General features: G+C 37.5%; 1 protein-coding gene across 2 annotated transcripts in view; it reads right to left on the bottom strand.

The window, feature by feature from the left end:
• The window catches only part of DMD (dystrophin), a 2,642,350-nt gene that overhangs the window by 1,595,587 nt on the left and 1,032,997 nt on the right, over positions 1-13,766 (bottom strand). For both annotated transcript variants that reach the window (XM_056556147.1, XM_056556148.1), the window contains exons 25-26: positions 13,232-13,387; positions 11,782-11,952 (exon numbers count right to left, since the gene is read on the bottom strand). In XM_056556147.1, the coding sequence (XP_056412122.1) occupies positions 11,782-11,952; positions 13,232-13,387 (327 nt within the window). The remainder of the gene's footprint in view (positions 1-11,781; positions 11,953-13,231; positions 13,388-13,766) is intronic.

A 13,766-nucleotide genomic window follows, 5' to 3' on the forward strand; every position in this document is an offset into this window, starting at 1 on the left:
CAATTTTTTGTTTTATGTGACAGTATTGTACTGTGGTGTAGTTTGGAAATGAATACAAGTAATGTGTAAACATCCAAATGACATGAGAGGTATGCCCATGTGACTGCTCTGAAAAGAATATGCATATTCAGAGAAGGGCAAGCATATGGCAGCAGAGGAGACAGAGGCAGGGAAGCTCCGGGAGCTGGCTTTCTTGACCATTGCGCAAAGGAGCATATTTCCATAATAGCAACGGAGACTCTAAGTCAAGAACAGAACCACAGATCCAGGTGAGTGATACATCATTTTACTATTATAGGCTGGCAGCCCTAAAAAGAATGATGGGCATATTTTTCAAAAGTTAAGTTCTGCCAGTTCAAGAAACTCTGGTAAAAAGTTCTGGTCCTAAAAGCCCTGAACAACACTGTTTGGTTACCTAGGTGTGTGTATGTACTTTTGAGCTGTTCTGAAGGAAAAGTTGATTTCAAACTTACTGCACCATGTATGGATATGGGTAAATGGTTAATGCCCAATGGTAACGAACAAGTTAAATGAAAACAAACTGCTCTAGAGTATTTTTTTATGCTTTTTTAAATGAATCCATTTTTGGAGACAGATGCCTGCCGGTGTTTACATGTACACAGAGGTATCAAAAGAAGCAATGACAAGTGCTCCAAAAAGGTACCCTTTTTGGGAGTAGCAACAGGTTTGAGGAAGAAATGGCATTTTACAAGCTGTAAAAAATAATTCCTATTATGGAGATTGGCATCCTAGAATGTGCAGAAAAGTGACACAAAATCCTCTATGCACTGTTTTTTTTTTACAGTTAGTATAAAAAAAAAAACAAAAAAAAAAAAAAAACTGGTACACACAACTTCCAATTAAAGCGGATTCTGGACTCTGAAGTGCTGCTTTACTACACTTATTTATATGTATGGTCCTACTTCTAACTGTGCTGTTTACTACTAAGTGTCCCTCACAGAGATCTTCACCTGCTATCCCTAAAATGGTTATGCCATGTCTAATGCAGAGCATAGTGCCAATAGACTCTGGAGCGTGGAAACATGTTCTGTGAAGGGATTGATCACAATTCACTTTTTGGACATCTAACAAAGCATAGGAAAAATGTACATTAGGGTAAAGTGCCCTTTTTTAATTAACTTAGTTCTTGAATTTAATACTTGCTATTCGTTGGCTTTATGTTTCTTGTTTTATAAGCAATCACAGTGTTAGAGTATAACCTTTGTGTCCATGTTTGTTACAATGTTTCCTTTATGTACCACCTTTATAGCCATGCACAAGGTATTTGGTCTTATTTATATTTAGAAGCCACCCAAAATACACCATCATTGTGGGTGCATCTTTAAAGGGGTACTCCGGTGGAAAACCTTTTTTTTTTTTTTTTTTAATCAATTGGTGCCAGAAAGTTAAACAGATTTGTAAATTACTTCTATTTAAAAACCTTAACCCCTTAACCAGTTAAAGACAATGGACGTCTATGCTCGCCCATGTGCAGTTAACGGTGCATGACGTGGGCTCCCGACTCAAGCTCGCATCATATCGGCCGGCACCCAACCGATTCTTGTAGCTAAAGACCGATGTTGATGGAAAACACGCGGCGATCACCACAGGCGGCTATTAACTCTTTAGATTGCCACTGTCAAAGCTGACAGCGGCATCTAAAGGTGCTTTTATCCCATCCCTGGTGGTCCAGTGGGATGGATCACTCCGGCACTCAGAATGATAAAGCCTGGCAGCACCAGGCTTTATCAATCGAGCGCAGAGCACACAACCACATTGATCTGTATGCGGAATCTAATGATTCCTCCTAAAAGTGTAAAAAAAAAGTTTAAAAAAAGTTTAAAAACACATACATTAACCCCCTTCTTATTAAAGTTTAAATCACCCCCTTTTCCCAAATTCAATATAAAAAATGTATAAACATAATAAAAATAAACATATGTGGTATCGTTGTGTGCGTAAATGTCCGATCTATAAAAATATATAATTAATTAAACCGCACGGTCAATGACGTATCCACAAAAAAATTCCAAAGTCCAAAATAGCGTATTTTAGCCCTCATACCGCCCCGTATGGAGAAAAATAAAAAAGTTAAAGGGGTCAGAAGAGAACAATTTTCCTGCATGTATTCATGATTTTTTCCAAAAGTACGACAAAATCAAATCTATATAAGTAGGGCATCATTTTAATCGTATGGACTTACAGCATGAAGATAAAGTGTCATTTTTACTGAAAAATGTACTGCGTAGAAACGGAAGCCCCCAAAATTCACAAAATTGTGTTTTTTCTTCAATTTTGTCACACAATGATTTTTTTCCTATTTCGCCATAGATTTTTGGGTAAAATGACTGATGTCATTGCAAAGTTAATTGGTGGCACAAAAAATAAGCCCTTATATGGATTTTTAGGTGCAAAATTGAAAGGGTTATGATTTTTAAAAGGTAAGGAGGAAAAAACGAAAGTGCAAGGACAGAAAAACACTTGGTCCTCAAGGGGTTAAGGACGTAGGGTTTTTCCATTTATGCATTTTCATTTTTTCCTCATCACCTTCTAAAAATCATAACACTTTCCATTTTGCAGCAAAAATTCTATATTATGGCTGATTTTTTGCACGACCAATTCTACTTTGCAGTGACAGTCATTTTTCCCAAAAATCTACAATTAAACGGAAAAAAAATTCCTAATGCGACAAAATTTAAGAAAAATGCAATTTTGAAATTTTTGGGAGCTTCCGTTTCTACGCAGTACATTTTTCGCTAAAAATGACATCTTATCTTTATTCTGTAGGTCCATGCGGTTAAAATTATACCCTACTTATATAGGCTTGATTTTGTCGTACTTTTGAAAAAAATCATAACTACATGCAGGAAAATGTATATGTTATCTTCTGACCCCTATAACTTTTCATTTTTCCACGTATGGGCCGGTATGAGGTCTCATTTTTTGCGCCTTGATCTGACATTTCTATTGGCACCATTTTTGTATTGATCTGAATTTTTGACTGCTTTTTATAAATATGCTATTATGGACTTGAAATTCTTCCGTGTGTACGCCATTGACCATGCAGTTTAATTAATAATATATTTTTTTTGTTCAGATATTTCCCCATGCAGTGATACCACATATGTTTATCTTTATTTACACAGTTTTTTTTTTAATGGGAAAAGGTGGTGATTCTTACTTTTATTAGGGAAGAGGTTAAATAATATTTATTAACTTTTTTTCACACTTTTTTTTTTTGCAGTGTTATAGTCCCCTCTAGTGGCTATAGCACTGCACATACCGATCTTATACACAGATCAGCTCCATGCATTAACATGGAGAGGATCAGTGTTATCGGCGGTCGATTGCTCTCAGGCTTGCAGCAATCAATCGGACGTGATTGAGGCAGGTGAGGCACCCTCCGCTTGCGTTCTAGCCCGACTGAGCTTCCAGGAAGCTTCACTTATATTTTAGATGTGGTGATCAACTTTGAATACCGCGTCTAAAGGGTTAATAACATGCTGCACAACAATCGGTGCCGCATGCTATTAGCCCAGGGTCCTGGCTTTCATTAGCCACCAGGACTGACCCGTCTGACCCCTAATTATATACCAAGACCGGGTGCAGGGCATCCTTAAGAGGTTAGTCCTTTCAGTACTTATCAGCCGCTGTATACTATAGAGGAAGTTGTATTTCTTTCTGAAGTACTTTTTAGTCTTACCACAGTGCTCTCTGCTGACACCTCTGTCCGTATCAGGAACTGTCCAAAGCAGGAGAGGTTTGCTATGGGAATTTGCTAATACTCTGACATGGAAAGAGGTGTCAACAGAAAGCACTGTGGTCAGACTGGAAAGAACTCCAGAAACTTCCTCTGGAGCATACAACAGCTGATAAGTACTGGAAGGATTAAGATTTATAAATAGAAGTAATCTGTTTAACTTTATGACACCAATTGATTTGAAAAAAAAAAGGGTGTTTCCACCGGAGTACTCCTTTAATGTTTTTTATGCATTCTGTATGTAAATAAAGATGAACCAATTACTTAATTTTACAAATGTTTGATTCGCATGGTGTGATTTTGAGCTATTGAGTAATTATTGGTCTTGTCTTGGTATATATACAAAGTATTCTGTCCTAAATATATGTTTATAATATGTTGTTAACAAATGTATGCTTTCAACTTTGTGGAAACAGTTTGGAAAGAGCCATTTTCTGTTTCAGTTTGACTGAAGACATAAAGCTTGTTTTGGCTCCTGAGGCCTGACCTCTGCACCCTCTCCCGACTTGACATCCCTCCCTTCTCCAACTGTTTGACATGACGCCGCTGGATGTCGGGGGGCTTCCCGGACGAGTCCGAGCTGCTTGGTAAGTCCTACATCATGAGTTACAGGTCCTCTCATATCTCCATCTATTTCTACTCCTCCCTCTCCTCTCGCCTTCTTCCTCTCTTTCCCCCCTTTCTTCTCTCCCTCTCCTCCCTCCCCTACTAATACACACCCGGCATATTATGCTATAAGGCTACACTCTATGCTGTTCACTAAGGAAATGGCCATGCCACCTGGACACCCCCCCCCCCCTAGCTCCATGCTTATAGATGCCTACCCAGGGGACCCTGACGGCACCGTGTGATGCCCGGTGCTGTGGCTTCCCCTGCACTGCTCACCCCAGAGGACACTAGTTGCGTGGATTCTAGCTTGCCGTAGCAGGGATGTGAATTTATTATGGTTATAGCTATTGTTATATCTCTGGTGTCATGGCTGTTACAGTTGTGTGAGTGTTTTGACACTCTCACCTACTTGCCTCACCTGTTGTTTACCTTTTGTCATGTTTATACTGTAAAACGTAATAAAAAGTTCTATTGGAACAACTTGTTTTGGCGTGGAAGAACTTGACTAGCCCGCACAGAGCCCTAACTTTAACCTCATTAAACATCTTTTGGTTGAACCAGAATGGAGATTGTGATTCAGGCTGTCTTCTCCATCACCAGCAAAAAAATCTCTCCTGATCATGTGATGGACACACTAGGATACACTAAACTAAGTAGAAAACTAGTTATAATTATGCTACTTTCATAGTAGTCAGCATTTTGCAGCGTCTTTCAGTAACATAACACCTACATATTTGTGGTTTTGATTCACTTCTAGTATTGGCTTACAAATACTGCAAAATATTGATCAACAATTACCACATGAAGGTGGCATTAAAATTTGCATGTTCGAATGTCTATTTTTTTAAAAGCTAAGCATCTCTGTCCACATCACATAACTATGAACAGATTTGTATTATCTTGAAAAACTTGACAAGAACTGAGATACAGATGTGTGCACCCCTGCCTTTCTTTTACTTAAAAATTATACAGAGTCAAAACAATATTGCAACATGCTCACATTGCAACATGCCAAGCATATAGTACAATACAGATGAGACAATAAAATGATTAGCTTAGAAATTGTTCTGCTTTTAAGAGCTGAGGTACAAGCTCTCAAGAAACCCAAGTGCAAGTAAAAAGTGCAAAGTGTTCACACAAAAAAATGTGCACGAGGATACGGTCCATTGCAAGCCCTTCTCCGAAAGGAGAGAGGCCCCCCAATAAACCAAACCCTTTGCCTCCAGGGCCAAAGGGCACCTGCAAGGGTCCAGGTGCAATGTGCCTTTTTGCCAAAGTGACTCTATTGAAATAGGGATATCCGAGCATGGCAGGGAGGTGAGGAACCTAATCGACACACACCTCCCCTAGACCGGCAGGAGGGACACCCAGAAGGGCTACCGAACCCTGACCAATCCTAGTAAACATAAAAAGAACACAAACGTGAGCACAGTGGAAAAAAATAAAACAATAAATAAGTGAATGTGTGCAGTTTGAAACTGCCCGGACTTCCGGCTGGATCTATAAAAATTCCTCTGCAAATCAACATTCAAAAGACTTAAATGCTAAAGGTGAGTGCTCAGAAGAGTGAGAGATAAAGTAGCGTGCTATGTGCCATCTTTCAAGTTGTAATGCTACTCTCAAGTGAAATCCAGCACCCTGAGTTCACCACTCCCAGGGCACTTTTGTACCTCATCTCTTACTCTACCCCAACCTTAGGGCAGGATCCAAAGGGTACAGGTCACTTCAGGGTCTGCTGCCAGGCCATACTGTCAGAAAAGGGTGCTAACAGGCATATACTGTAGTAAATTTGGCACACAAAGCAGTAACACCCCCTCCTTGTGAAGCCATGTTCCTCTGTACTAAGCCTCTTTTACCTGTTGAGCATAATGCAATTCATCCTAAAAGTTGCTAAATTTGAGCCAATCTGTAGCCCATAATAAATGCTCCTCTCTATGTATGGACATGCTAATATTGTAGTTTGTGTGAATTACACTTTGTTGAGTGTTTGCAGCATGTTGAAATATTGTATCAAATTTGTATCATAAGAAATTTGACTCCTTAAAGAGTACCTGTCACCAAACTAAACTTTTAATATATTGTTCCTTATGTAATTATAAGACACTTTGCTATTTACTTGCTGTTAAAATTCTCAACCTTTATATGTTTTTAACGTGATTGAAAAAAAATGGCCACTAAGTGGCTCTGTTCTGTTCCCTGCCGTAAGTCAAACAGTTAGTTTGGTCTTCTTCTGACCTGGCAGGAGACCAAACTCAAAAAGTGTGTGTGGGACATGGCAAGGCACAGCTTTCACAGACTTCAGGGACATCACACCTATTGGGTAACACCCACTTTCTCCTGCCAGGAGCTCACACAATGTGAACAAGGGGAACGGTATGATACAGAGCTTTGTAAAGCTCCCCAAATTTTTTTTTTTTGGTGTTAGGAGTAGTTAGGGAATATAATCTGAGTTAGTTTACAAAATATGGTACTCTTTAACGAAAGTAATGATAAGGGTAGCGGTAAAGGTTACATCCATCTTTATAAAGAATATCAGAAAACTGTATAACTCATTATGTTGAAACCAGAACATCTGCTACAGTATATCACCTAAGTGAGTACACCGCTAATATTTTTTGTAAATATTTTATGATATCCTTTTATGTGACAACACTGAAGAAACAGCCTGTATAACAGTGTTTAAAGGTATGTACTTATCACAGGGACAGTTTTATTAAAGGATACTCTGCCCCTAGACATCTTATCCCCTAATCATGATGGCGGGGCCATGACCGCCCCTGCATCACCAAGCTCGCTCCATGCATCAGATGATAGTGGTTGCTGTGGAAGAGATGGCGGGGACCCCCGCGATCAGACATTTTATCCCCTGAGGGGAATAAATGATGCTTCACACACATTAGTACACAATTCAGTACAATAAGAATGTCCCCCCTGTCCTTATCATGGTCATGATAATGAGTGACCTTATTGAAGGCCATTTTCTTGTCATTATGACCTGCTTTTTTGTTGATGTATTTTTTATTTTTCATCTGGTTATCTTTGGTTATCATTAGTCCCTGGGTGTATGTTCCCTGATGATCCCGTTCTGTCACAAGTGAAACACATTGGGTACCTATCAGTTGGACTTTTTATTTATCTTTGGTCTGTTATTCTATATAGTACTTGGGAATGTGTTTGTAAAAGGACATTGTACCGAATTGCGTACTGATGTGTGTGAAGGATCATCTATTCCCTTCATGGTAACATGCTCTTCCAAGTTTCCGATTCTCTTTCCATTGATCACTATGAAGGAGATTTATCATTCTTTTCAAACATATGGCTTTTATATGCCAATTTTTTTAACTTAGTTTTGCTTACATGTGACCTATATATCAAATAGTTGCATGACCTTGATAATAAATCACATGTAAGCAAAAACTGGGAAACCCGCTTACAGAAGCATTTTTTAAAGAAAAGTTTTTCCTTTTGCTGAAGTTCTGTATCTACCCTTTATTACCAGTAGCGTTGTTATAGAGTGATGGGGGGTGGGGGGCAAACCGCATCGGGTGACACCCTGACTGGCCTGCTTGGAACTAAATAGCTGCACTCCAACTATCCTGCAACAATCCACCCTCCTCAGAAATAAACAAATATTTAAAACATACTATGCCGCACTATCAATATCCGTACTCTGGAGGCTTTTTTGTTTAAAGGGGTATTCCAGGATTTTTTTTTATTTGCCTATGCTACAGGGGCTGTAAAGTTAGTGTAGATCATAATATAGTGTCTGTACCTGTGTGTGACGGTTTTCTCACAGTTCTTTTGTGATTTTCACCACAATATTTATTTTTAACACCATACAAAATGACTGTTGTCTCAGATTTTTCCCAAGGTTGCAATGTGGCCGAGAACTGACTCACTAGTCAGCTGATGACAGGGAGCCCGCCTGCTTCAATGGGTGGAGCAAACAAAATGAATCATCCAGTGTAACGATGGGATTGAGAGCACAGGACACACAAGGTAAAGGAAATTAGGTTTATTCACCCATGATGCAACGCGTTTCACAGTTTGACTGCTGGCATGCCTGATGAAGCAGTCAAACTGTGAAACGCTTTGCATCATGGGTGAATAAACCTCATTTCCTTTACCTGGTGTGTCCTGCACTCTCAATCCCGTCGTTATACTGGAGGATTCGTTTTGTTTTCTGTTTGCCTTTTGACATGGAGTAGCTGCAGATACCCTTCCATTCATGCCAACTTCCATTGTTACACTTGGCTGAGTGTAACTAATCACGGTAAGCGCTCTATGATATTCAGCCCTTACCGAGTATTAACGTTATCACACCACGGAGCGCTGTCTCTTTCTAATTTTTTTCAATGGGTGGAGGGATCGCTTGGTGGGAGAGAGATCAATCTGCAACTAATGCAACAGCTGTAGGCACCCTTATAGAAAACCAAAGGTCTTTTGAATGGATGCAGCTTATTTATATTTCAATGGGTGGGGTGGCTGATGTGTGGGAGAGAGGAAAATGGAATAATGGGATTTGCAGTCAAAAAAAGAAAACTCAGACAGGAAATACCAGTTCACAAAAAGCTAGCCACAGTATGGTAATCTCACAACATAGACAATTAGCCCCAAGACAAGTGCAGATCCTTCCTAAGCATGTCCATTACTATCTGCCAAGTATGTACTAAAATCATGCTATGGTGGTTAACCCCTTTAATTTTGAATCCGCATTTTGTTACGTTGGTGGGCGTAGTCTTACATTGCTGCACTGAGGCCAGAGTTTACATCAGGAAGGAAGACAGCGCAGCACCAACAGGCACATAAACAATAGTGAAGCCACAAAAAAAAAAAAAAAACGGCTCGGTATGTTACCCATCCCAAAATGTGCATGAAGCACTATGGATGTTTTGTTTTTAGTTTTTTAAGGAAACATTTTAGTGCCACATGTGGGTTATATGTAGTCTGTAAAAAATCTTACATAATTATTTTGTTCCTTATTCTATTTTAACACAACATTAATTTTAAAATTTAGTGGGTACGCCAGCATGTACATGTACTAACATTAACAAGGTGTGCAGTGTGTATTTTCAACCTTAAAATTAATAGTTATTAGTTATCTCATAAATTTTTTCTATAATAAACATTAATGTAGTATCTTTGTTTCATGATGCAGAACAAGAACAGTTGTTAAAGTGGGTGTTAATGTCCTTTTCTGCATACGTATGCACTTTCTGTAAGCCATGTTGGACCTGAAATACATATGCAACTTTTAAAGGGGGATGCAACTTTTTTTCTTCATAAATATAATATTTGATAAATACATGACCACTGCAAAGTAAAAAAAAAAAAAAAAAATACTACGTGAGCAGATTTCAGAAATGTGCTTTGGAATAAGCAAAAATCTAAAAGTCGCAGCATGTATAGAAAAGTCGCACATGTGAAAGTATGTGTGACTTTTTTACGCAATAAAAATCTACTACCGAGCTTGATAAATCTCCTTCTATATGTTTGCATTCATCCTTTTTTGACATAATTATCTGAGTGCCCAGAGATTAAGGAACAGTTCTAAATAGAGATAATATATGTGTTAATAATTTTGGGGTGATTTTTTATTGATTTATAATAAAAATAAAGTTTTAAAATAGGTATAGGTGCGCCTATGATGTTTCTTCATTGCACTGATACCAACTCCCCATTTTTTTTCCATTTATTTGTGTCCTGTGAAGTCTTGGTAATGGTGTGGAACCTTAAAATAACTCAACACACAATCATAAAACTTCGCAACAAAACCTCAAGTCCAAGTTGGACTCCTCTATGGAGTCATGTGATTAATTAGTGTTACACCTGAGAATTTGTAACAGGTGTCTTAAATTTGACGTTATTAATTTCAGCCTTTCTAATACTGGTCACTGGAAGTTCAACATGGCACGTGGCCTAGGTTATAATTAGATTGCCAAGACCCTAAAATTGTGCTGCAGCACGGTGGGTAAGACCATACAGCTGTTTCACAGAACAGCTTATATTAACCCCTTAAAGACATATATGCTGTAAATGTATGGCGCTGCAGCGAGTAACTATGCACAAAGCGCCATACATTAACGGCACGGCTATCATGCAAGCATAAGTTTCACCTGTGAATCTCTGGTGAACTCCATGCCCAAGAGGCTTAAAGCAGTGCTGGGAAATAATGGTGGCCACACAAAATATTGACACTTTGGGCCCAATTTAGGGGTGTACTCAATTTTATTTCCAAGGTTTAGACATTTACGCTGTGTGTTAATTTATTTTGAGCAGACAGCAACATTAAGATCTGTTATACAGGCTGTGCACTTATTACTTTACATTGTAGCAGAGTGTAATTTCTTTAATTTTGTCACATGTAAAGATAAACTATTTGCATACATTTGAGGGGTGTACTCAGTTATGTGAGAAACGGTATATATGAACATCTAATATATTTATAGAAACCATGACTATTGAAACTACTATATTTTTTGAAATGGTAGAAAGTGGCCAGTTCAATGCAGGCTTAGTCTTGGACCCTCTTAATTTATTGGCTTTTAGGTGCTTGTAATTCATTCCTGCAAGCATGACGTCAAATGTGCGGCAATTCAATTAGTATGGTAGGTGAGTAATTATTTCATTTACTCTGGATTTATTTGTTTAGATCTCTGAAGAACAATTTAAATTCTCCCAAAGATAAGTCTTTGTACAAGTAGTTATTATTACTAATAGAATTAGCTATTTGCTGATAATTACACTCATCATGAAAAGACAAACATTCAGCCAAGCGTACAATAGCTAATCTACTGCCTTCAGCTACAGTTCACAGTCATTGACCTCTGAAAGAACCAAGGTCTAATATAAAAAGAAGAGTTCTGCACATTGGATTCTGTAGCACAACTCAATGGCTGTATCTAATGTTATCAAGGTAATTACACAGTAGATTATTAAGTTTTGGTATCAATTTCTTGACAACAAATGCACTGATTATTTCAAGTAAAACAAAGTCATACTGTTTATTCAATACAACAAGTTGTCTTATAGTAGAGGTAGCAGTTGTGTAAGGCCCCTTTCACATATATCAGTTGTCTGGCATAGTTTCCCTTTGGCATGCATCGGAGGAAAACTGATGCTGGAACTGATCCCATCCATTTGACAGGGACCCTTCACAATCATCCGGTGTCTCAACTTTGACGCCAGATGGTTGGACATGCTGGATGGCACTGGACAGAGGAATGTAGCTTGCTGCATTCCCTGGTCCGTATCCAGAAACAATGGATGCTGGATACCATCAAACTGATGACAACTGATGCATGTTGTCATCAGTCATGGCATCAGTTGCGTCAAGATCTAGGCTGAGTTCACCTATTCCGGATGCCGGACACATGCGAACGTACCCTAACATAAAAAAATAGATCAAATACCTTAAGTTCTTCTAATGCCTTTTGTAACTCTTCTGGCGTCTTGTACTCAAAATCTCTCTCTAAATACTCATCTTCAGCTTGTGATATCCATTCCTGCATCTCAGCCAGGTCTTTCCGAAGGTTTAATGTTTTCTCTAAGCCGCCTTTAAGTGCTGTTTTTTTTGCGTAGGCCTAAATTGAGACATAAACTTTGAGCTAGACAGTGGCAAGGACATGCAGATTGCAATTCAAGTATGGAAGCAGATTACAAGGTTTTGTTGTACATTAGGGAAAACAAAATTTGACAGTGTATTCGAATAGAGCAGAAAAAATGTGGTTAATATAAATAAGTGCATTTCTAATACATAAATACAATGGCTGCATGTTTTTTTGCCACAAAAGATGTGCATTAACCCCTTACTTTAATCAATTGAATTGGTATGTATCTCAAGGACAAACAATACATTCAACTTTTACTTTTTTCCCGAAACATTTTGTTATCTCTCCTTCAATAAAACCAATGTATAAATTAAAACAAAAGGTAAAATAATTGAAACTGTTACATTGAAGGTAACAATATGTTGAAATGTTTTGTGTGATAATGAATTGCCCTACATATAAATATATTTCAATGTATCATTTTATAAATAAATACTGTTCTTCTTATTACTGTTATCATCATTGTTATTATTATTATTATTATTATTAATAATAATAAAAGTAACCCCTTAAGGACACAGCCCATATTGGCCTTGAGAAAACAGGACATTTTTGTTTTTGTGTTTTCCTTTTTTCCTCCTTGCCTTCTAAGAGCCATAACTCTTTTATTATTCCATCCACAAAGCAATATAAGGGCTTGTTTTTGCACCACCAATTGTACTTTGCAAATACATATTTGATTTTACCATACCATGCACAACAATATATATATATATATATATATATATATATATATATATATATATATATGTTAGAAAGCACTAAAATAAAAATATTATTAAAAAAATATTATTTATGGTGGAAAATGTAAATGAAAAGTGCAAATTAGCTAATTTTTTGTAAAGGTTGTTTCTACTTATTAAACAAAAAATTACTTGTTATCTTTATTCTGTGGGTCAATACGATTAAAACAATACACATGGTTACATGTTTTTTTTTTATTAATGTACTACTTAAAAAAATGATTGGTAACACTTTTGAATATATGTGAATTTTTTACGGAAAAAAGGGGATTTCATTTTTTTATTGGGGTTATTGGGGAGGGGATTATTCACTTTTATTGAAACTTTTTTCTTACATTTTTAAGTCCCCACAGAAAAATATTTATTGCAATCTTTTGACTGCTCAAACTGCTAAGTGCTATGCACAGGCATAACAACGATCACTATAAACTGCAATCTACTTCTATGTTCTTACTAGTTTTTTTGTTGTTGTTTTTTTTCCACTTAATATTATTTTTTTGTATACATACCTGTTTACATATGAGGTCCCATTGTTCATTTAAATTATCCAAATCTCTCTTAAGCTTGGGCAGATAGGTTGATTCAGCTTTACTGATTAGTTTCTGCCCAACATCATTGACACTGCTAACACTAGGCTGAATTGTTTGGATGTCATTTACCAATGCCTTTATGGGGAAAAAAAAGGTGTATATGTTACAAAAACATAAAAACATTCAAAACACGTAATATATTTAACAGCGGAATATTGGGGATGTTCAATATTATTATTATTTTCTTGATACACCGTGGGTAAGGTGTACCAAGGTATATCTTGGTTGTAGTTGAGGCAAGAGCCACTCCACTTCTCTCATTTTTACCTGCGTAATATATTCAAGTTAACCCCTTCAGGAGCAAGCCAATTCTGGCCTTAAAGGGGTACTCCAGTGGAAAACAATTTATTTTAAATCAAAAGGTGCCAGAAAGTTAAACAGATTTATAAATTATGCTGTACGCTTCCCGAGTTTTTATCCATTGTCATTATTGTTCGAGACAGATCCTTGTCTA

Source organism: Hyla sarda, chromosome 2, assembly GCF_029499605.1.
Source record: "Hyla sarda isolate aHylSar1 chromosome 2, aHylSar1.hap1, whole genome shotgun sequence".
NCBI lineage: Eukaryota > Metazoa > Chordata > Amphibia > Anura > Hylidae > Hyla > Hyla sarda.